Here is a 22290-nt window from a genome sequence, read left to right as displayed (position 1 = left end):
TAATACAGCATCAAGACCATCTTTCCTTGTTGGTAAACCTTTTCATCTGGGATTCTCATCATCTGGGAGCCTCATGTTGTTCTTTTCTTCTCACTATTCTGTTCTAGAGGCTTGGTCTTGCTCTTGTGTTTCTCAGAGCAAATAATATGGCAGATAAAATGATACATGGATGAGCTGGGGGTTATACCTCAGTGGCACAGCAAAATGATACATGGAGCCTATAATCTGTGTAGGCTGAAGTGGGAGAATTGCTTGAGCCCTAAAGTACCAGACCAGCCTTGACAACATAGCAAGACCCTGTCTCAAAACAAACCAAAAAGCCCAGCATGGCAGTGCTTGCCTATAAGTCTAGCATTCAGGAGGCAGATGCAGGAGGATCAAGAGTTGCAGGCCAATCTAACCTATATAGAACGTTCAAAGCCAGCCTAGGCAACATAGTGAAGAAACACTGCTTCAAAACTCAGATTCAAACTTAACACAGGTATGCAAACACACATGCACATGCACAGAGAAAGAAGGGAGATTAGGGGTACATAATCCTCTGGAAAAGACCTAGGAAGGAAGAAAAATAATGATTCCTTGTTAGTATTCATTATTTTTTACAAAATGATATTGGAAAAAATTATAAAGGAAATCTGGTCTAATTTTGCAATTTTGTTTTAGGGTCTCACTTTTAGCCCATGCTGGCCTAGAACTTGTGATTCTCCTGCCTCAACCTTCCGAGTGCATGCTTTACAGTTGCAAGCCACCACTCCCAGGTTCAGGTGACAATACCTTCTTCATCATTACAGAAAAATTAAACAGTCAGTTTTTAGAGAAATGTTTTCATGGGCTTGTTAAATACTAATTTTGTTTCCTTTGCTATTTTAACTCATCTATCTTTTGATTTAGTATGGGTTTTTGTTGTTTTTGTTTTCTGTGCATGTGCTACTAGGAAACTAGTGCCTTGCACCACATGCTAGACAAGTGTTCTACCATGAGTTAAATCCCTGGCCCTTTTCTTTCTTCCTTCCTTCCTTTTTTTCTTGACAGGGTCTCCCTGTAGCACCAACTGGCCTGAAACTCCCTATGTAGACCAGGCTGGCCTTGATCTCACAGAGATTGGCCTGCCTCTGCTTCCTGAGTGCTGGGATTAAAGGCATGTGCTACCACCTCCAGCTTTTTCGTTTTTAACAGTTTAATTTGAAGGTTTTCTTAAGAACTTTGCAAACCAGAAACCCTGACCAATGTAGATAGATGTCCCCCAAGTTACAGCTGTGCGCAGGAGACAACTTTGACTTTGCCTTCTGCTACTCCAGTCATTTGAGAGTCTGAAGATCATACCTGACATCTGACCACCCTGTCAGGATCCTTGCATTATTGCTTTTTTTTTTTTTTTTTTTGGTTTTTTTTAACACAGGGTCTCCCAGTAGCCCCAGCTGGCCTGGAACTCACTATGTAGACCAGGCTGGCCTTGAACTCACAGAGATCTGCCTACCTCTGCCTCTCAAGTGCTGGGATCAAAGGCATGTGTCACCACACCCAGCTTATTGCTTTTTTTATAGTGGTAAAAGCATAACTTTAAAAATTATGACTTTAAATATTCAGGGCCAGTAGTTCTAAGTAAAAGGCTCACATTTGAACACTGATAATTCCTTTGTCACCATGTGTCTTCCAGCTTCTCATTATAAGAGGTTTTCCTTCTCCAAATAGAAACTGAGCCTTAATGGCTCTCTCATACAGCTGTTATTTTGCTAAAAGCAAACAGCATAGTCTAGTCCCTACTATCTTGACAGAGCTTTGCAGGTCTCTTTTATTTTTTAAATAATTTTTATTGTGATTCCAAAAACATTAGTTTACCATTGGGTGGCAGGCATGGCTTAATAGTAAAACATTTCCCCACCATGAAAGAGGACCTTTGTTCAATCCAAAGCACTAGGGAAAAAAATTTACTGTTTTAACCATTTGAAAGTATACAATTCAGGAACTGGAGAGATGACTCAGCAGTTAAGAACCCTGGCTACTCATGCAGACAATACACTCATACAGATAAAATAAAAATAATAAAATATTTTTTAAATATTTTTTTAAAAGGTGTACAATTCAGTGGTATTAATCACATTCACAATATTGTACAGCCATCACTACATCTGTCTCCAGAACTGTTTAGGTCCCTTGCTTTGAATTCTTTGAGAGTATGTACCCAGAAGTGTAATTGCTGGATCATACGGTAATTCTGTATCTAATTTTTTTAAGGAACCACTGTACTGTTTTCCTCACAGCTTCATTTTACATTCCCCAAAACACAAGGATTCTAATTTCTCTACATCCTTACTAGTATTTTCTTTTGTTCTAATAGTAAATGTCATAGTAGATGTAAGGTTGAATAATTTAAAATAATGGCAAGCTGACCCACAATTCTCTTCGAGTTTTAGCCTCTCTTTACTGACTCTGGGTTATGAAAAGATGAGCAATAGTCAGACTGTTATTGCATTCAGGATTCTGTGTCCTGAAAGGGATGATATGTGGCTCATTTCCATATCTCAAAGGAAGAATGAAAGAAATTAAGTTCATTGATTTAATTTAAAAGTTGTTTAAGGAGGCTGGAGAGATGGCTCAGTGGTTAAAAGCACTGACTGCTCTTGCAGAGGATCCAGGTTCAGCTCCCAGTACTGACATAGTGACTAACAACTGTCTGTAACTCCAGTTCCAGGGGATTTACTACCTCTCTTCTGGTCTCCATGAGCATTGCATGACATAGGTGCACTTAACATATATGCAGGCAATACACTTATATCCATAAAAATGGTAAATAAAATATTTACAGGGGCTGGAGAGATGGCTCAATGGTTAAGAACACTGGTTGTTCTTGCAGAAGACCAGGGTTCAAATCCCAGCACCCACATGGCAGCTAACAACTCTCCGTAACTCCAGTCCCAGGGATTCCGACAGTCTCTTCTGACCTCCAAGGGCGTTGCACTTACCTACATGCATACTCATAAAACTTAAAAGGCGTGGTGGCACACGCCTTTAATCCCAGCACTTGGGAGGCAGAGGCAGACCGATCTCTGTGAATTCAATGCCAGCCTGGTCTACATAGTGAGTCCCAGGACAGCTGGGGCTACAGAGAAACCCTGTCTTAAAAAGACAAAAATATAAATAAATAAATAAACAAACAAACAAGCGAATGAATGAATATTTACAAACAAATGGAGTTCAGCTTTTCCACAGTCACTATAGCTTTGTGACCCTGACTCTCTTATAAGGAACCTCTGTCCTCTACCACCTGGGAGTCAGAGTTAGGTGATATTCTTGAATTTTACAGATTTTCAGAAATTGAGTACTTTTTTTTTTCCCTGTACAGGTATTCTCTTATGGGCTGTTTGCTTTGATTTTGGTTCAGTGTTTTCCCTGAAGGTAGCCATAGAAATTGAAATCATCTTTATTGTATCTGGAGTGAAAATTACCAATTGTTTGAAGGCTAGGTTTTGGTATTTGCTTTCATTCTCTTTTTAGTTCTTTCTTTGATGCAGTGAATTGTATTTCTTTTCCTGTACACCTTGGGTCATTCCAAGTCCAATTCTTTGCTTTTAATTGTTTATTTTTTCCCAATAAGATCTCATCCAAATAAAATAGCCTGCATTAGTCCAAAGATACTCAGTATCTTTGATTGTAAGTTTGCTTCTCTTTTTTAATTTTACATGTAGTTATTCTTGGTGGCTTTTTTCTCCCCCCTCTGCAGGTTTCATCCCTGACCAGATCTGTGTATCATCATGGCTCTGTATTTTGACCACCGAATTAAAGCCATGGATGCAGCTGCGTACCCATCTCACATTGCCTGGCACCCTATTCACTCATTCCTGGCAGTAGCCTCTATAAGCCCATCTTCAGGAGGCAGTGTGAACATCTACCTGGACCAAGTGAGTCCTCAGAGCTACTCGTGGCTTCAGCAGCTTCTGGCTCTTGTGTTCCTTTTGTTTGGGATCTATGGGAAGGGGACTGTATCTTCATTCTAGTTTTCTCTTCATCAGTTCTTACTGAGGTCCAGTTATTCCCAATCATTATCAAAGCCTCATATGTAGCAACTCTCTTATCTCTGTTATATAGGTTGGGAGGCATGTTTAAACCTGACCCCTTGTCCTGCCAGCACCCTCTTTGACTCTTCATGTTGATCCTTTGAAACTGTACTATTTTCCTATGGCTGCTATAACAAATTACCACAAACTAGGTGACTTCAAATTATAGAGACTTATTTTCTCACAGCTACAGAAGCCAGAAATCTAGAATCAAGGTGTGAGCAAAGCCTGAGCAGAGCTATGCTCTCTCTGAAATCTGTCTAATGTCCTTGTCTTATGTCTTAGTGTATGTGTCTGTGTCTTGTCTCTTTTGTTTGTTCATTTGTTGTAGTGCTGGGGATTGAACCCAGGGCATGTGCTGTGTAAGCATTCTACGAGTCCCATTGGGCCTCTCCCTGTCCCTTCCTCCCTCTTCCTCTCCTTCTCTCTCCCTATTCCTCTTTCCTCTCTCTCCTCCTCTCTCCCCTCAGTAGGATCTCACACTGTAACCAGATTTCCCTTGGACTCACAGTGATCATACTGCCTCAGCCTCCCCAGTGCTGGGATTCCAGGCCTATGCTATAGAACAGGTTGGCCTCAAACTCAGAGAGATCCACCTACCTCTGCCTTCCAGGTACTGAAATTAAAGGCATTCTTTTCCTCTTTTTAAAAAGACACCAGTGTTGCTGGGTGTGGTGGCGCATGCCTTTAATCCCAGCACTCGGGAGGCAGAGTCAGGTAGATCCTCTGTGAGTTTGAGGCCAGCCTGGTCTACAGAGTGAGTTCCAGGCAGCTGGAGCTACAGGGAGACCCTGTCTCAAAAAGACCAAAAAAAAAAAAAAAAAAAGACACCAGTGTTAAGCCAGGCATGGTGGCACACACCTTTATTCCCTGCACTCTAGAGGCAGAGGCGGGCAGATCTCTGAGTTCCAGGCCAGCTGTGGCTATAGGGAGACCCTGTCTCAAAAAAAATTCTCAAAATAAGCATTTATTAGCTGTGATAGGTCATAATTACAACAAGCCATAACTAAGCCGGGCATACTGGTATGTGCTTTTAATCCTAGCACTCAGGAGGTAGAGGCAGGCAGATCTCTGAATTCAAGGCCAGCCTGGGTTATATAACAAGTTCCAGTCAAGCCAGGGCCATAAAGTGAGACCTTGTCTCAAAAACTAAAATGAGCACATGTAACTGAAAATTACACAAAAGCCCAGTAGAAAAACTAGAACAAAGATCTGAAAGTATACTACTTATATACCAAACCTACTTTCTTAGAAAATTCTTCGAAGCTTCAGAGTATACAAGCCAGAGGGGCTTTCAGAGCTAAGACTTCATCACATGCCACTAGGTCTTTAGAAACTCCACTGTACTCTCAGGAGAGAATAAGAATAAACATGGCTGATAACAACTTAGTATCATTTTGAAGGCAACTTTAATCATTCGGGTGCCTGCAAGGGATCAGATTCCCTGAGAATGATGGCTAACAACCATCTGTAACTCCAGTTCCAAAGGATCTGATGCCCTCTTCTGACCTCCATGGTTATTGTACCACCCAGGTGCACTTACATACATACAGTCATAACACTCATACACATAAAATAAAAAAATAGTAATTTTTTTTTTTAATTTAAAAGAATCAGGCCAGGCATGGTGGTGCATGCCTTTAATCCCAGCACTTGGGAGGCAGAAGCAGGTGGATCTTGTGAGTTCAAGGCCAGCCTGGTCTACATAGTGAATTCCAGGCCACCTGGGGCTACAGGAAGACCCTGTCTCAAAAGACCAAAATCTAAGAATCAGCTAGGCATGGTGGCACATGCTTTTAATCCCCATACTCAGAAGGCAGAAGCAGGCAGATCTCTGTGAGATTGAGGCCAGCCTGGTCCACATAGTTCCACCTGGGGCTACAGGGAGACCCTATCTCAAAAAAAGATCTAAGAGTAATGTAGAGAGTGATTGAGGAAGATACCCAACATCAACCGCTTATCTCCATACACATGTGCACCCATGTGCCTACACACGTGTACCCACACACAAAAATGAAAGACCAGCCATCTCATTTCCTTATTAAATAGCTCTTCTGATCTTTTAGCTGATGTTAATTCTGTGGATTAGGCAGGTTTTTTATTGTTTTTGTTTGTTTGTTTGTTTGTTTGTTTGTTTGCTTTTTCTTTGGTTTTGTTTTGTTTTGTTTTTGGTCTTTTTGAGACAAGGTCTCCCTGTAGCCCCAAACTGTCCTGGAACTCACTATGTAGACCAGGCTGATCTTGAACTCAACAAATCTACCTGCCTCTGCTTCCCAAATGCTGGGATTCAAGGCATGCACCACCACACCTGGTGGATTAGGCAGTTTTTAAAAAGTATCTACCACTGTCCACAATGGGGGAATTTTACCTCTTATCCCACACAGGGTGAACCTATACCTGACACCCATATTGAGAGGTCTTTCCAGGTCACTTCCCTATGCTGGCACCCAAAACAGCTGATCCTGGCTATTGGCTGGGAGACTGGAGAAGTGATAATATTTAATAAGCAGGACAAGGAGCAGCACACAGTGCCCCTGCCACACACCATTGATATCGCCATCCTCAGTTGGAGTACTAGTGGGAACTGCCTGGTGTCTGGAGATAAGGTAAGTAATACAGTCTCCATCCCCACCATTTTTATATAGATGCATGTGAAAGATGCTAAAAACCAAATTATTTGAAATGTATACTTTCTAGATTCAACTGGCCTCTTTAAGTGCAATTGCAGATTTTGTTTTATATTTGAAGCAAGACTTGAAGTATACATCCTAAGATCCCATTGTGTGGCAAAAATATGTCTATAATTTTTTAAATAAACTTTTTTAGGAAATTGCATTCAGGGAGACAGGGTGAGTGACCCAGATACCAGCTCTTTTGTGGCGCTCCAGAATCATCCATTTCATGAACATTTTGCAGTGTCCAGAGACTTTTTTGTAATCATAACTTAAGAGCTCCAACTGCACCTTGTGTGCCCTATTGTAGAGGCTAGAAATGCAGCCCGTGTTCTATAAAGCACAGGGCATTCCCCATAACAAGAATGAGCTGCTGAGACTGAGAAACACAGATTTGATTCACAAATGTACAGCAGAAATTTTAAAACATATTCATTTAAATGAAGGTAATGCATTGACCTGTTTCAAAGGCATAAAAGTCATGTAGAGTGAAAAGACGCCACAGTTCATCCCTTGGGTCACCACAGCCCACCCTCTAGCACATATGCTTCTTAGGGTTTCTCCAGTTTCTCTAGGCACACACTTTTAAAGCCTTCAGAGGAGTCAAAAGAATAGTATAGGCTCTCACTGTTAGTGACCCTAAGGATCCCATCATAGTGACACTCCCTAAACTGTAGGCCTTGGATACCATGAGGGAGAAACAAGATTTGGGAAAGGTGCTGGGCCATTGAGTATATGAGCAGCTGGTATATATGTATGTTTCAACAGATAAATGTTATTAAGTGATTCCAGGAAGCTAAGTGCTCAGAATTATATACACAGGTAGATTTAGGCTATAACTTCTCTTTTTTTTTTTTTGTCTTTTTGAGACCGGGTCTCCCTGTAGCCCCAACTGTCCTGGAACTCACTATGTAGACCAGGCTGGCCTTGAACTCACAAAGATCCGCCTGCCTCTGCCTCCCAAGTGCTGGGATTAAAGGCGTGCACCACCACGCTTGGCAGGCTATAACTTCTTTATTCACACAGTGGCCACATCTGTTTCATACATCTCTGTAGCCTTGGGATAGCATTTTTTTCCCAAGAGCTGACACTGGCAGAAGCTCACAAATTCATTGTTTTTAAGAGTCCTCTCCTCATAGAGTCCAGCAACACCTTCACCAAAGACTTCGTGAATATCAAGGCCTATATGCATGAGATGTTGTAGGGGCTTAGAGAACTACAAAGGCCTGCAGAATTTCCAGAGCCACCTCACCGTTGACTGCTCTTTCTATCCTCTGACATTGAAGAACCTTGAAGGATGCCTAAAGGAACAGGGAAAAGAAGCACAAGGGATACCTATCTGCCTTTCACATAGATTTACCAACTGTTGACACTGACACATCTGCCTTCTCTCTTCCTGTATGTACTTTTTCCTGGGTACTTGCAAGTTCTCACAGACAGTATACTATACTCCTAAATACAAAGGCATGGACCACCCAAAAGCTAGCTGAATAGCTACAAAGTATCTGTCACATTCAAGAAACTGAACACTGATACAGTACTATTACCCCATATACAGTCCATGTTAACATTTCTCTAGTCAGGGCTAGGAAAATAAAACCCTTGCCATGCAAGCATGAAGACCCAAGTTTGGAATCAGAATTCATGTCATCCAGGCAGATGTGGTGGAATCACAGCACACGAGGGGCAGAGAGAGTGGATTCCCCAGAACAACCTTGCTAGCTAGACTAGCTGGAATTTCCAAGCTTTGGGTTTCATGAGAGACCCTGTGACATTAAAAAATGTGAAGAGCAAAAGAACCCGATAGCACCTTCGGCCTCTACATGCACAACTCCATGTGCCTACACACACGAGCATCCCTACATATAATCTGTTGCTAAAACTTCCCTGGGGGAGAGCAACATCCACCCCCTCCTCCCTTGGTTCCAACATTAATCTAAGGTGCAGTTACACCCAAGATCACTTTGGGCACCGATGACTATATTGAGCTTACTTACAGAGCATAAATAAGGGGTTGTTTATTGAAGTATGGGTGTTCCCTGCTAAGGCTCCACCAGAAAACCTTCACCCAGTGTGGATGAAGGATTCTCCATAGCCTCATAGATGGAACCTCCTTCTCTTAGTCTTCCCAGGCCTAATGTTCTCTAGCCCTTCCCTAAGGCCACATGCAGTTGGGGCAGAATTGCCCACAATGAGTTGGGAGGAGTGTCTGGATACTCAGGTAAGGGTCCCATGACTATCCCTGCCCCTGCTTTTGTGTGTGGATATCAACAGTCAACAAGCCCAGCTCTGAAGACCTTTTGCAAATGGGCAAAGCTGAACTCAGGAAGATGGTGTCTGGCTCAACTGAACTTGGGAAGATGCTGGCTGGTTCAGAGGAGAGTCCTGTATAATACATGTACACCACACGCACACTAAAAAAACTTTTTTGCCATTTGTCACAGTAATGTCCTTTATAGCTGTCTTTTCCTAATTCAGAATATCACATAGAAGGTTGATTACTTGTCCCTGTTGCTTTGGGCCTATGGTAGCACAATACATCATGGTATGTGTACATAGTGGAAAACATCTGTTTACATCATAGCTACTGGGAAGCAAAGAAGGGACCAAGGTCTATCCCTTTCAAAGACATACCTCCCACTGACTTGACTTCTTTCAAATAGGCCCCAGCTCCTAAAGGTTCCAGTGCCTTGCTATAGCACCACAGGCTGGGACCTAGTATTTATAAAGCACATGGGCCCTTGGAGACTTTCAGATCCAAACTATTTTCCTTATTTGCTCAATTTTAAAATATAGCATACTGCCGGGCATGGTGGCGTGTGCCTTTAATACCAGTCCTCAGGGGGCAGAGGCAGGTGGATCTCTGCGAGATCAAGTCCACCCTGGTTCACATTCATGACTTCCAGGTGGGCTATGACTAGGGAGACCCTGTCAAAAAAAACAACCAACAAAAAGACAAATAATAGGATACTATACACACACTTTGCATTTTCTATAGCATTATTTTACTAGGTGGTAAATATTTCACTAGTTTCTAGTCTTTCACCAAAGGTTCCTTGTGCTTTTACCATTTTGCATGTGTATATGTTTACAGTAATGCATTGGTGGAGCCAGTAGGATCCAGGGCATATACCATTGTAATGTTTTGTTTTGTTTTGTTGGAGTTCTAGGGATTAAACCCAGGGTCTCACATGTGCTAGGCAAGAATTCTACCACTAAGCCATACCACCAACCCCTACCCTTGTGTTTGGATGGGTTTTTAACCAAAACACCCTCTATGGATTTGAAGCAGCTCACAGCATGTGTGTTTCCCACAGAAGCACTTACTAGGAATAAGAACTTTGTTTAGAAAAGGTAGCATACCTTGTGACTTAGTTGTAGGGGATGTAGCTTAGTTGGTAGAGGCTTGATTAGCATGCATGAAGTTCTGGATTTGATCACCAACATTGTATAAAAACAGCATGGCGGTGTATGCCTCTAATTCCAGCACTCAGGATAATCAGAAGTTAAAGGCCATCCTCAGCTACATAGCAAGTTTAAGGCCAGCCTAGGATATATGAGACATTGTCTCAAAATGTAACATCTTGGGCTAGGGGTGTAGTTCAGTAGTAGAGTGATGTCTAGCGTGTCCATGTCCCTAGGTTCAGTCCTCAGCACTTGGGGGACGAGGCGCAGAAAAGAGAAAAAAGAACAGCAGAGAAGAAAGAAAAGAAAGGGCTAGTGAGATGGCTCAGCAGTGGGTAAGAGTACTTGCCACCATGCCTGACGACCAGCTCAGTCCCCAGAACTGACATGATTGAAGGAGAGAACCAATTCCCACAGTTGACTGCCACACATATACCACAGTGTGCACATGCATGTGCGCACATACGCACAATAAGTAAATGTAATGAATTCTTTAAAAAAGAAATTAATATCTCAGTAGTTCTATAGTGTACATTTCTGTTGATGTTGAGGATGAGTATAATTCCCAGAGTCATTTGTATTTCTTTTTCCTTTACATTTGCCCATTTTTCAATTGGGTTTTTCCTTTTCTTAATGAGTTTTCCACCTACCTGCTGTGGAACAGTCTGACAATCCCTTGCTGGAATCGAATAATTCAAGATCATTTCATTTCATCATTCTTATCTTGATGAAACTGAGAAACAACAAAACTGATTGTTCAGGCATAAAATGAAACCCAGGTGTGGAATGACTAAATCCCTTGAGTCAGAATATTTAAGAAAAGAAATGCTTAATCCTTTTCAGAAAATCTAACATTGTGCTAGAACCAATTTAATTATGAGTTCAAGCAGGAAGAAAAATATAAGGAACAAGCCAACATCCCTCACCAGACTTGGTGCTGGGGGCGGTCCTCCACTCTTCCTTCAGCGCCCTACTCTTCCTCCAGCACTCCTTTTGTGCTCACCAGTGTAACCAACCCAGACCAGTTGAAACAAGAAGGTACACTTAATCTGATACTACTAGTCTGTCCCATGGTTTAGACAAGAGCACAGAAGGTTCAGGAAGATTTGCTTTGCCTCTGTCCTAAGGCATCTTGCCCCAGCACCCTATGTGTGTACCAGTCAATAGCACCTGAGGAGGGGACCATCCCTAGAAAGGGACTTGGAGGGATATGACTAAATGTCCATTAGAAGTCCTGTTGGTATAGATAAGGACAGATTGCAACACAAGCCAGGCCATTTGTCTCCTTCCAGTACCTCTCACAGAAGCCAGTATGAAGATTAAGTAGACTTATACCCCAACATATGACAAACCAGTCTTTTGCCAAACTTTCAGTGATGTGCTTTTAGAGTACTTAGCATTTAACTACCTTTGGCAGTATAGCATGGCCATTCACATTCCTCACTAGTGTGTTGACTGACTGTATAGTCACCTTCACAAATGGGGCCTGTTTTGCTGTAGAAACAGCTTTTCTTCATGGTCTTACTGTGTACAACTACATTGCATGAAATAACTTAGAAGGAATAACAATGTGAAGAGACAGCCCTGGACATAAGGTCACGTTTGGAAATGGTGAGACTTCAAGTGCTCACAAGACAGGGAGCACCTTCAGGAGGATAAAGACATGGAGAAGACTTCCAGACTTGGAGCCTGAATCTGTTTAATGTGTAGCATTTGGGATAATAAGCAGAAAGGTGCTACAAAGAAGGCAGCAATATCTCCAAGTTAATTCCTAAGCTAGGTACTTTGTGTTCACATTTCTAGCTCAGCAGGCAGAAACCTGAAGTCAGGAAACATTTGACTCATTACATCCATCGATTCCCTTCCCTATCAGCCAGTGCAAATTTAAATCCATGATCAAATGGGCTCTTTCCTCTGTGCATTGGTAGAATGAGGGGTATTCTACTAACTACATGAGCAAAATTCATTGTTCTGGGCACATTTCTTTTTTTTTTTTTTTAATGTCTTTTTGAGACAGGGTCTCCCTGTAGCCCCAGCTGTCCTGGAACTCACTATGTAGACCAGGCTGGCCCTGAACTCACAGAGATCTGCCTGCCTCTGCCTCCTGAGTGCTGGGATTAAAGGCGTGCGTCACCACACCCAGTTTAGTTCTGATGGAGCTAGGCATCAGCCCAAGCTCATTAACTCCAGGAAGTATACCATACAGTCTGTTAAATTGGTATCATATAAGAACTCATCACTGTCTTTGCAGTCTTTCTGTAAATTGGAATCCATTCCAAAGTTAGTAGTTTATTGTAAGGAACTGACGTTTGTGTCTAGTGACTCCTCTCCCAAATAGCAGCCCAGAAACCTGCATGTGGTCTGTGTTTGTATTTAAGAACTTGGCTGTGCTGGCATCTAGAAGCTTCAATACTGTAAAGCTTTCTAACCAAAGTCAGGGATGAGCATCTTAAAATTTATAGGTTCCCTTGTAGTGCTTGGCTCTGGGACATGGGGCAGTTTCATTTTCTGTGTTTTCATAAGTTGTTTTTTTCCTCACTGTACAAGGTTTGTTGTTGTTGTTGTTGTTTTCAAGGTCTCCCTGTAACCCCAGCTGGCCTGCATCTTGCTATGTAAGTCCAGTCTCAATCACACAGAGCTCCACCTGCCTCTGCCTCCCGAGTGCTGAGATTAAAAGCACACACCACCACATCTGGCTTTGTACAAGCAATTTAAAAATTAAAAAAAAAACTTTAAAAGGGAGTTCTTGGGGGCTGGAGAGATGGCTCAGCAGTTAAGAGCATTGATTACTCTTGCAGAGGACCTGGGTTCGATTCCCAGCACCCACATGGCAGCTACGAGCCATCCTTAACTCCAGTTCCAGGGGAATCCAAAGCCCTCTTCTGACCTCCACGGCATTGCATGACACGGGTACACTCACATGCAGGCAATACACTCATATACATAAAAAATAAAAATTATAAATAAAATATATTTAAAAAAGGAGTTCTTGTCTGAATAAAACTGGCAGTCAAGGAGAGTCAGTTTCATAATATATACTGTTTATATGTGTATTCACTTTTCATGCTCTCAGATCTTGCATATTTTTGGGGGGCGTTCTTTTTGAGACAGGGTCTCCCTGTAGCCCTAGCTATCCTGGAGCTCACTAGCCTGGAACTCACAGAGATACACCTGCCTCTGCCTCCCAGTGCTGGGATTAAAGGTGTGTGCCATAACACCCTGCAGATCTTGCATATTCTTAGAGGTCCAATATATGTTTCTTTTAAAGTCAATATGACTTGAAAATCCCCTTCTTACCCACGATAAAGGCAGTTCATTCAGCACTTGGTGTTGTGAGGGCAGCAAAGAAGAGTTCACCTGTACTGAAATATCTACTGGCCTTGATCAGAGAAACAGTCCTTGGGAAATGCTTGGGTACCTAAGTGAAGAGATTCTGATTGAAATATTGTCCTTTGGCAAAGCTTGACTCATTCCCCAGTCTGGAAGCCCTTATCAGCCAGTCTTTTTCTCCCAAGCTTAGATTTCTCTAGCACTTAATTATGCCATCGATCTAAGGCTTTGATGACTTTAAAACTAACTGTACTATCTGGCGCCTAGATCTTGATTTCCAGTGCTTTAGTGAAAGAAGCAAGGATCCTTTGGGGTATGTGAGAGGGACTCCGGACAACAGGAAATGCTCCTAGTAGTCAGAGCTGAAACAATTAGGTTTATAACCAAAGCAGGAAATAAATATCCATGAGCTTGCTGATATAATCTTAAATCAATAAACGATGGGAAAGTGACAAATCTCTTGTGTTGAAGAATACTAAATCATGTATATGGATACTTCATCTCCGAGGAGATAGAACATGGCTGCCGCCACTTAAGTGAGGACTGCACAGTGCCGACTTCTTTCCCAGGAGTACAGCATAGAAAGGGAGGGAAAAGGTTCACTTCACACCAGATAAGCACTACCTCTACAAGGTATTGAGGTCACCATCCACAGTGATGAACTGTGTTTGCAGTAGGGCACTGCTCCTCTGGTCCTCCCCCCACAAACCTGTAATCCCCTGTTCATTTATGGAGAAAATATCAGACAAATCCCAATGGAGGGATATCCTGTACTATATGAGGACAGCACCTTAAAACTGTAAGCAAACAAGGAAAGTCTTAGGAGCCTAAGAAAACATGACAACTAAATGTGGGGTTCTAGACGGGCTCTTGGGACAGAAAAGGGATAGTAAGGGACACTGAAAAAAATCGAAAGGAAGTGGTATGGACTTCAGTTAGTGGACATGTAATTATTAGTTCATTAAATCTAGGTGAGTGCTTTTTTTTCCCGACAATGCTAGGGATTTAACTCAAAACGTGTGTGTGCGTGTGCCCCCCCCATATATCCCTAGCCCTAACTCATTAACTCTAAGAAATATACCATACAGCTTATTAGTAGGGAAACCCCAGTGTCATATAGGAACTCTATGCTGTCTTTATAATCTTTCTGTAAATCAGAATCCATTCCAAAGTATTGTAAGGAAGCACATGACAGCTGCTCTAGGAGTGAAGAAGAGAAGGGGGTACAGAGAAAAGTCACTGGTTCTTTAAATATTTTTAAATAGTTTGGCATTTCCATCATGCACATGTAGTACCATGATTTATTTATTTTTTTTGAACAAAGAATCGCTTATATTGTACTGTGCCGTTTACTGTCCACTCCCACCAGTAGTTCTGCAAGGAGTTTCCTCACACATACTGTTGACCTCCTGCAGCTTGGAGTCCTGCTTTTGTGGAGACTTGACCAGCGGGGGCGAGTGCAGGGAACACCTCTTCTGAAACATGATTACGGGAAGCACCTCACCCATTGCATCTTCCGGCTTCCCCCTCCTGGAGAGTAAGTGTGAAGCCCCACATGGTCTGATTTATGTCTCCCTTCATCCTGGGGGTAATGTGTGTGGCTCCTGACCAAAGTGAACCCAGTCCCAAATCACTCTAGGAATCTTGACTGCTATTTCCTTTACTCTCAGGGATCTGGTTCAGTTGGCAAAGGCAGCAGTGAGTGGGGATGAGAAAGCCCTGGATATGTTTAACTGGAAGAAAAGCAGCTTTGGAAGTTTCCTGAAGACTGGCTCTCAAGAGGGACTGTCTTTCTTTGTCAGTCTCTTGGATGGTAAGGAACTCAGGATATAATTCTAGGAGTCAAAGAATGAGGAGTATCTGGCCAGGATTTTAGGCTGGCAATAATGTTCCTGTGTAGAATGAGTATAGGCTTCAGTGCATGCACCTTGGGATGCTGGGCTCTCTGGAGGTGTTTTTCTGCTTAGATGGTGCTGTGCTTTGTTCTGGCAAGAGATGAGGGCAGACCATCTTAATTTGTATTGAGTTTTCTTAAGAAGTTTTGAATGTGTGTATGTGTGTGTTGTTGGGGATTTTTTATTTTGCTTTTTAAAAAATTTATTTATTTATTTTGGTCTTTTTGAGACAGGGTCTGCCTGAAGCCAAAGCTGGCCTGGAACTCTCTATGTAGACCAGGCTGGCCTCAAACTCACAGGGATCCACCTGTCTCTGCCTTCTGAGTGCTAGGATTAAAGACATGTGCCACCACGCCTGGCACTTTTTATTTTTTATTTTATTTTTATTTTTTTGGTCTTTTTGAAACAGGGTCTCCCTGTGGCCCCAGCTGTCTGGAACTCACTATGTAGACCAGACTACCCTTGAACCCACAGAGATTCGCCTACCTCTGCCTCCCAAGTGCTGGGACTACAGGCGTGCGCCACCACACCCAGCAGCATTTTTTTTTTTTTTTTTTGGTCTTTTTGAGACAGCATCTCCCTGTAGCCCCAGCTGTCCTGGAACTCACTATGTAGACCAGGCTGGCCTTGAACTCACAGAGATCCGCCTGCCTCTGCCTCCTGAGTCCTGGGATCAAAGGTGTGCGCCACCATGCCAGGCAGCACTTTTTATTTTTATGTGTATGAGTGTATTGCCTGCATGTGTGTTAGTGCATCTGTGTTGTGCAAGGCCCGTGGAGGTCAGAAAAGGGCATCAGATTCCCTGAAACTGGAGTTACAGACAGTTGTTGGCTGCCATGTGGGTGCTGAATCACACCAAGGTCCTCTACAGGAAAAACCAGTGCTCTAAACTGCTGAGCCATCTTTCAGGCCACCTTTGCTTTCTTGTTTTTTTGGGTTTTTTGTTTTTGTTTTTTGTGGGGGGAGGTCTTTTTGAGACAGGGTCTCCCTGTAGCCCTAGCTGGCCTGGATTTGCTATGGAGACCAAGCTGGCCTCCCGAGTGCTGGGATCAAAGGCATACGCCACCACGCCCAGCCTTACTTTGTTTTTTAAAATAGGGTCTCACTATATAGTCCAGGCTAGCCTTCACCTTATGCTCTTCCTCCTGCCTCAGCCTCCCAAATGCTGGAATTACAAGCATGCACCACTATGCATAGGTCAGAAAGCTTTTAATTAACAGTTCTACCCTGACTGAAAGACTGTAGAAATAGTTTTGAAAGATACTTCTTTTGTGTGGGTCGTAGTGGCAGATCTCTGTGAGTTCAAGGCCACCCTGGTCTACATAGTGAGTCCAGGACAGCTGGGGCGACAGAGAGACCCTGTCTCAAAAAGAGCAAAAAAAAAAAAAAAAATTCTTTTGTGGCTACCCATTATTCCGTTTGCATAATTATCAAGCACCTGCTGTATGCCAGGTACAAGCCAGACTCTGAGAATGAAGCATGAGCAGGATGGGAAGTTGCCTTTGTAGCCTCCAGCTTGCAGCTAGGCCTCACAGTGGTCAGTATTAAGCTGACCAACTGTCAGTTTTACTTATTTAGCTATTTTCTGTGGGGTTTTTGAGCCTAGATAGGTCTCAAACTTGTGGCAATCTTCCTGTCTCAGCCTCCTGAGGGCTAAGATTATAGGTACACCACCACACCTGGTTCCCATCTGTTGATTTTTAAAACCTCTTGTCCTCAATATAAGAGATACTCGTCCCAGCCAAGGCTAAAACAACTACACTCTAAAAGGAAAAAGTTATATGTACATGTCTATCCCTAGCAGAGGCCCAGGAAGTGAGAACCACAGGAGAGCCATTGGGTTTGATAAGGAAGGCTGCTGATGTTAGAAGAGGTTGTAAAGTTTGCAGTTTCTGAGTAGGAAAATATTTCATTTTAGAAGGTAAGAAAGAGGCAGAGGGGTAGGAGAGATAGCTCAGCAGTTAAGAGCAGTGACTGCTCTTGCAGGAGACCCAGGTTCAATTCCTAGCACCCACATGACTGCTAACAACAGTTAGTATGTAACTCCAGTTCCAAGGGATCCTATACCCTCCTCTCACCTCCTCAGGTACTTCACAACACGGGTGCACTTGCATATAGGCAGGCAATACACTCATACGCTAAAAATAATAAATAAAATATTTTAAGAGACAGAGCCAGTAGAAGGGGAATTGAGGAAGTCCCAGAGGGGACATCCAAGTAGGCACAACACCATGGCTGGGGGTGGGGACATAGGAAGGAGAGCTAAGATGGAGGGAATGATGCTAGCATCCTGAAAGGGGGTGTATACAGAGCTATGGAAGAACCCAGTACTAGATCTAGATCCCTGCCTGTCACCCAATATGTGGGCTTTGGCTGTTCAATATGCCTCAATTTCTATCTCTGTGGAAAATGGGGATTTTACCAGTGTCTACTATTTTATTGTCTGTTAAAGCACTGAAAAATGAACCTGCTACCTCATCGCTACCTATTAAAAACTAGTTGCTACAATTAGCCTAGATAACTTTGAAGTTTCCATTTAATAAGAACTCAAGGTATTCATGGAAAATAAGATGAGACCAAATAACAAGAAGACCCCCTGAGGAGACTCCAGAAGAACTTCAGAAACTCACCCATCACTTAGAGGCACCTAAGAAGGAGTAAGGGAGGCAGCCTAGACTATGCTGGCCAGTGTTAGAGCAGCAGCTCAGGGCAGGGCAGGAAGAGGAGGTGTCTAGGTGGGGAGAAAGGACTGTTATGGTACCACTGCCTCTTGCTGTTTAGATGCTAAGAAGCTGGGGAGGACAAAAGAGGGAGCATCAGATAGAGGCAAGCAGGATGGCAAATGGCACACCAATGGCAAAGGACCTGAGGAACAGGGAGAAGAGTCATCATTTAGGGTCTCAATATAAAGAGAGTATAAATGCACCTAAAGATAGTGGACAGAGATTGATAGAAAAGTTAATGAAGCCACAGAATTCAGAGGGGCTGGACACTAGCTGGCATCCTCCAGGACACTAGTGGAGAAGGAACCCACAGGGAAAGACAGCTAAGCCCAGGCTGACCTAACCAGTAAAACAGATTATTTTAGAGATGGTAGCCTAAGAAATATTTTGGTAAATGTTCAAAGTTCTTATAAAGGTGACTTGTCATAAAAGCGTGCTTTAGATAGAAGTGGCTGCTTGGAATTTACTTGAAACAGATTAGCCAGGAGTCCCTACATGTGAGCCACTTCTTTCTCCAGGGACAGTACACTATGTGGATGAAAAAGGCAAGAGTGCCCAAGTGGCATCCACAGACAGCTCAATCCAGGCACTGTTCTACATTGAGAAGAGAGAGGCACTGGTGGTGGTTACACAGAACCTTCTGCTGTCCCTGTATGTGGTGACTCTTGAGGGAGAAGCTGAAGAAGTGATGAAGGTAGGTAAAAGAGGAAGTTACTGGGCCTGCCCAGTTGCTGGGTCATGCTGAAAACCTGGGAATCAGCTTTTCTTGCTTGCTTTGATTGTCTTTTCTGTCATGGTTAGCAAGGCTGAAAAGCTGTCACTTGGGCTCAAGAACAGCTAACCTGATTCAGTGTCTCTTTTCACTGTCAGCCAGTCAGTGTATAGGTGAGGAAAATAAAAGAGTGTCTAGTATCTCTAAACATATGATCCTAGACAGGATCAGATGAGCTAGATTTGCTACCAGACTACTCCCCACCCCCACCCCCATGGAATTAGTGAGTTTTTCACCATCTCATTGGGTTTCCACAACAAACAGAGCTGGATAGAACAAGAGACATTGTCCCCACTTTTCCAGCTATACCCCGGAAAACACTCTTGAGGAGGCACATTGGTTGGCCCAGAACCTGTGGTGGCATTACCCAGTGTCTGTTGCACGGGTCCATCTGTACCAGGGTCTTTCACATCTGCTATTTGCCCCCGTAGATGTTTATTTTGTTTCATACATTGAGCATATGTTAGTTACCCTGACTGAATTATGATATATTTTTTTAAAGATAACAGATGTCATGGAAGGACAGCTGTGGTATTAGTTCTGAGACCTCTGCATGGTTGAGAGGTCCAGTGGGAAGACATCCAGTGCCCATGCTCTTGGATTACTGTATACCCTGTGCAGTTCACTTGAAGACACTGCTAACTTGCTGCCTACCTATTGGTCTCTACTTCCTTTTTTTCTTTAATCAGTTTCTTTAAGACAGGGTCCCATGTAGCCCCCAGATTGGCCTGAAAAACTTGCTATGTAGCTAAGGCTAACCTGGAACTCCTGATCCTACTGTGTTAGCCTGCCAAATTACAGGCATAAATCCTGATGTGAAGGCAATCTCTTTGATTTATTGGAATCTATGTACCTTAAAGAATGCTGAACTGCCAGGCATGGTGGCACATGCCTTTAATCCCAGCACTTGGGAGGCAGAGGCAGGCAGATCTCTGTGAGTTCAAGGCCACCCTGGTCTGCCAGCTGTGGTGACCCTGTTTCAAAAAAACAAAACAAGGGGCTGGAGAGATGGCTCAGTGGTTAAGAGCACTGACTGCTCTTGCAGAGGACCCGGGTTCAATTCCCAGTACCCACATGGTGGCTACGAACCATCCTTAACTCCAGTTCCGGGGGAGTCCGACGCCCTCTTCTGACCTCCTTGGCATTGCACAACTCAGGTGCATTCACAGAAATGCAGGCAATACACTCATACACATGAAATGAAAATAATAAATAAAATATTAAAAAAAAAAAGAATGCTGAACTTCCCCTACAGATATTCCTATAGGTTTTAGAGCTCATGTATCTTGTAACAGCAGTTGTGAATAGTCACTGAGTCATGTGGACCTGGTATCTCAGTCAGCCTGAGCCACCCTGAAAAATAGCCACTCATTGTGTAACAACAGACATTTCTCACTCACAGTTCTGAAGAATGGAAGTACCATTAGAGTCTACAGCCAATTCAGTTCTTGGAGAGAGCATGCTTCTTGGCTTATAGAGAGTGGCCTCCCTGTGTCTGCACATGGAGGAAGACAAGGTAGAGAGGAGGAAAGAGAGAACACATGTGAGCATTGGGGGAAGCATGAACATGAGCTCTCTGCTGTATCTTCAGTTAAGGCCAAAGTCCACCATCCTTCCTTAATTACCTCCTAAAGGCTCAATCTGCACATATAGTCTATAGTTGGTGCTTCAACATATGAAAGGGAGGGTGGATACAGTTTAGTCCATAGTGCCTTGATTCAGGTACCTGATTAGCCCCTTACTGGTTGGTGGGCTGGGTAAGTTTGCTTTCTGCACATAAGGATGGGAAACCTTCCCCAGGGCAGTCATGATAGAGCAAGGAGTGTCAAGCTCTCTCGCTACCCTAGAAATCCCAGCTGTGTATAGGTTAGTTGCTATTTGCTTCAGCCTGTACATCTTGAAACAATGCCAAATCCATTTCCTCTATTTGCCCTGGGTTGTCTTCACGTGGTAAGTCTATGATGGCACAGAAGACCAGCTGCCAGGCTGACAACATCTGGAGTATGCATCTCAGCAAGAGCAATGTGCTTCTGTCAAGTTGCTTTCTCTTCATATAGGTAAAGTTGAACGGGAAAACAGGTCACCAGGCAGACATAGCTTTGATTGAGGGCAGCCTTCTTGTGACAGCCATAGGGGAACCGGTGCTCAGGTAAGAGCTTGTCTTCCCTTGCAAACCACTGAGAAATTCTGTCAGGACAAACTCCTTAACACACACATAGAAAATGCACATTATAGGGCTGGAGAGATGGCTCAGCAGTTAAGAACACTGGCTGTTCTTGCAGAAGACCTGGGTTCGAATCCTAGCACCACATGGCAGCTAACAACTGTCCGAAACTCCAGTCCCAGAGGATCCGACAGCCTATTCTGACCTCCTTGGGCATTGCATGATACAGGTGCGCTTACTTACATGCAAACGGTATATGCATACACATAAAATGAAAAATAATAAATAAATAAATTTTTTTGGTCTTTTTAAGACCAAAAATCCCTCTGCCGGGATTAAAGATGTGCGCCACCATGCCCGGCAATAAAATATTTTTTAATAAAAGAGAAAATGCACATTTTAGTAGGTAGGGTATGGTGGCACATGCTTTTAATCCCAGCACTTAGAAGGCAGAGGCAGGCAGATCTCTGAGTTCAAGGCCAGCCTGTCTACATAGCAAGTTACAGGAAGACCCTGTCTCCAAAAGACCAAAAGAAAATGTACATTATGCTGAATGTTCACATATTAGATAGGTCCATGTAACTAAACAATGGAGACCCCAGGGGTCCCTGTCTACCCTAGCTGCCCTCCATACACTTCCCATCCCTTCAGGCAACATGGTCATGGTATCTTCTTGGAATCACTTTGCCTACTTTGGGAGGATTTGTTTTGTTTTTTGTTTTTTTTTAAATTTTTAATTTATTATGTTTATTTTATGTCTCTGAGTGTTATGCCTCCATGTAGATAAGTGCACCCGTGTTGTGCAATTCCCACCGAGGACAGAAGAGGCTATCAATCCCCTGGAACTGGAGAACCGGAGTTACAGACAGTTGTTAGCTGCCATGGGGTGCTTTTTTTTTTTGGTCTTTTTGAGACAGGGTCTCCCTGTAGCCCCAGCTGTCCTGGAACTCACTATGTAGACCAGGCTGGCCTCTGCCTTGTTTTGTTTTTAAGATGGGGTCTTGCTGGTGTTCATGCTAGTCTCAAACTCCTGGGCTCAAGCAGTGCTCCTGCCTTTCAAGTAACTGGGACCACAGGTGTACACCACCAAACCTGATACTGCTTTATTTTTTATTTTTTGTCTTTTTTTCTTGACACAGGGTCTCCCTGTAGCTCCAGCTGTCATGGAACTCATTATGTAGACCAGGCTGGCCTTGAACTCACAGAGATCTGCCTGCCTCTGCCTCCCGAGTGCTGGGACTAAAGGCACACGTCACCACTCCCAGCTCTGCATA

General features: G+C 43.2%; 1 protein-coding gene across 1 annotated transcript in view; it reads left to right on the top strand.

Moving 5' to 3' along the window:
* The window catches only part of Ift140 (intraflagellar transport 140), a 107983-nt gene that overhangs the window by 2103 nt on the left and 83590 nt on the right, over window positions 1-22290 (top strand). The window contains exons 3-8 of the mRNA XM_008856181.3: window positions 3722-3899; window positions 6440-6661; window positions 14878-14999; window positions 15133-15275; window positions 18599-18774; window positions 20910-21001. Of these exons, the coding sequence (XP_008854403.1) occupies window positions 3753-3899; window positions 6440-6661; window positions 14878-14999; window positions 15133-15275; window positions 18599-18774; window positions 20910-21001 (902 nt within the window). The 5' untranslated portion in view covers window positions 3722-3752. The remainder of the gene's footprint in view (window positions 1-3721; window positions 3900-6439; window positions 6662-14877; window positions 15000-15132; window positions 15276-18598; window positions 18775-20909; window positions 21002-22290) is intronic.

This window comes from Nannospalax galili, unplaced genomic scaffold (genome assembly GCF_000622305.1).
Source record: "Nannospalax galili isolate Female #2095 unplaced genomic scaffold, S.galili_v1.0 scaffold668, whole genome shotgun sequence".
NCBI classification, from domain to species: Eukaryota; Metazoa; Chordata; class Mammalia; order Rodentia; family Spalacidae; genus Nannospalax; species Nannospalax galili.
Note: the sequence above shows the minus strand (reverse complement) of the source record. Positions and strands in the feature narration are given on the sequence as shown.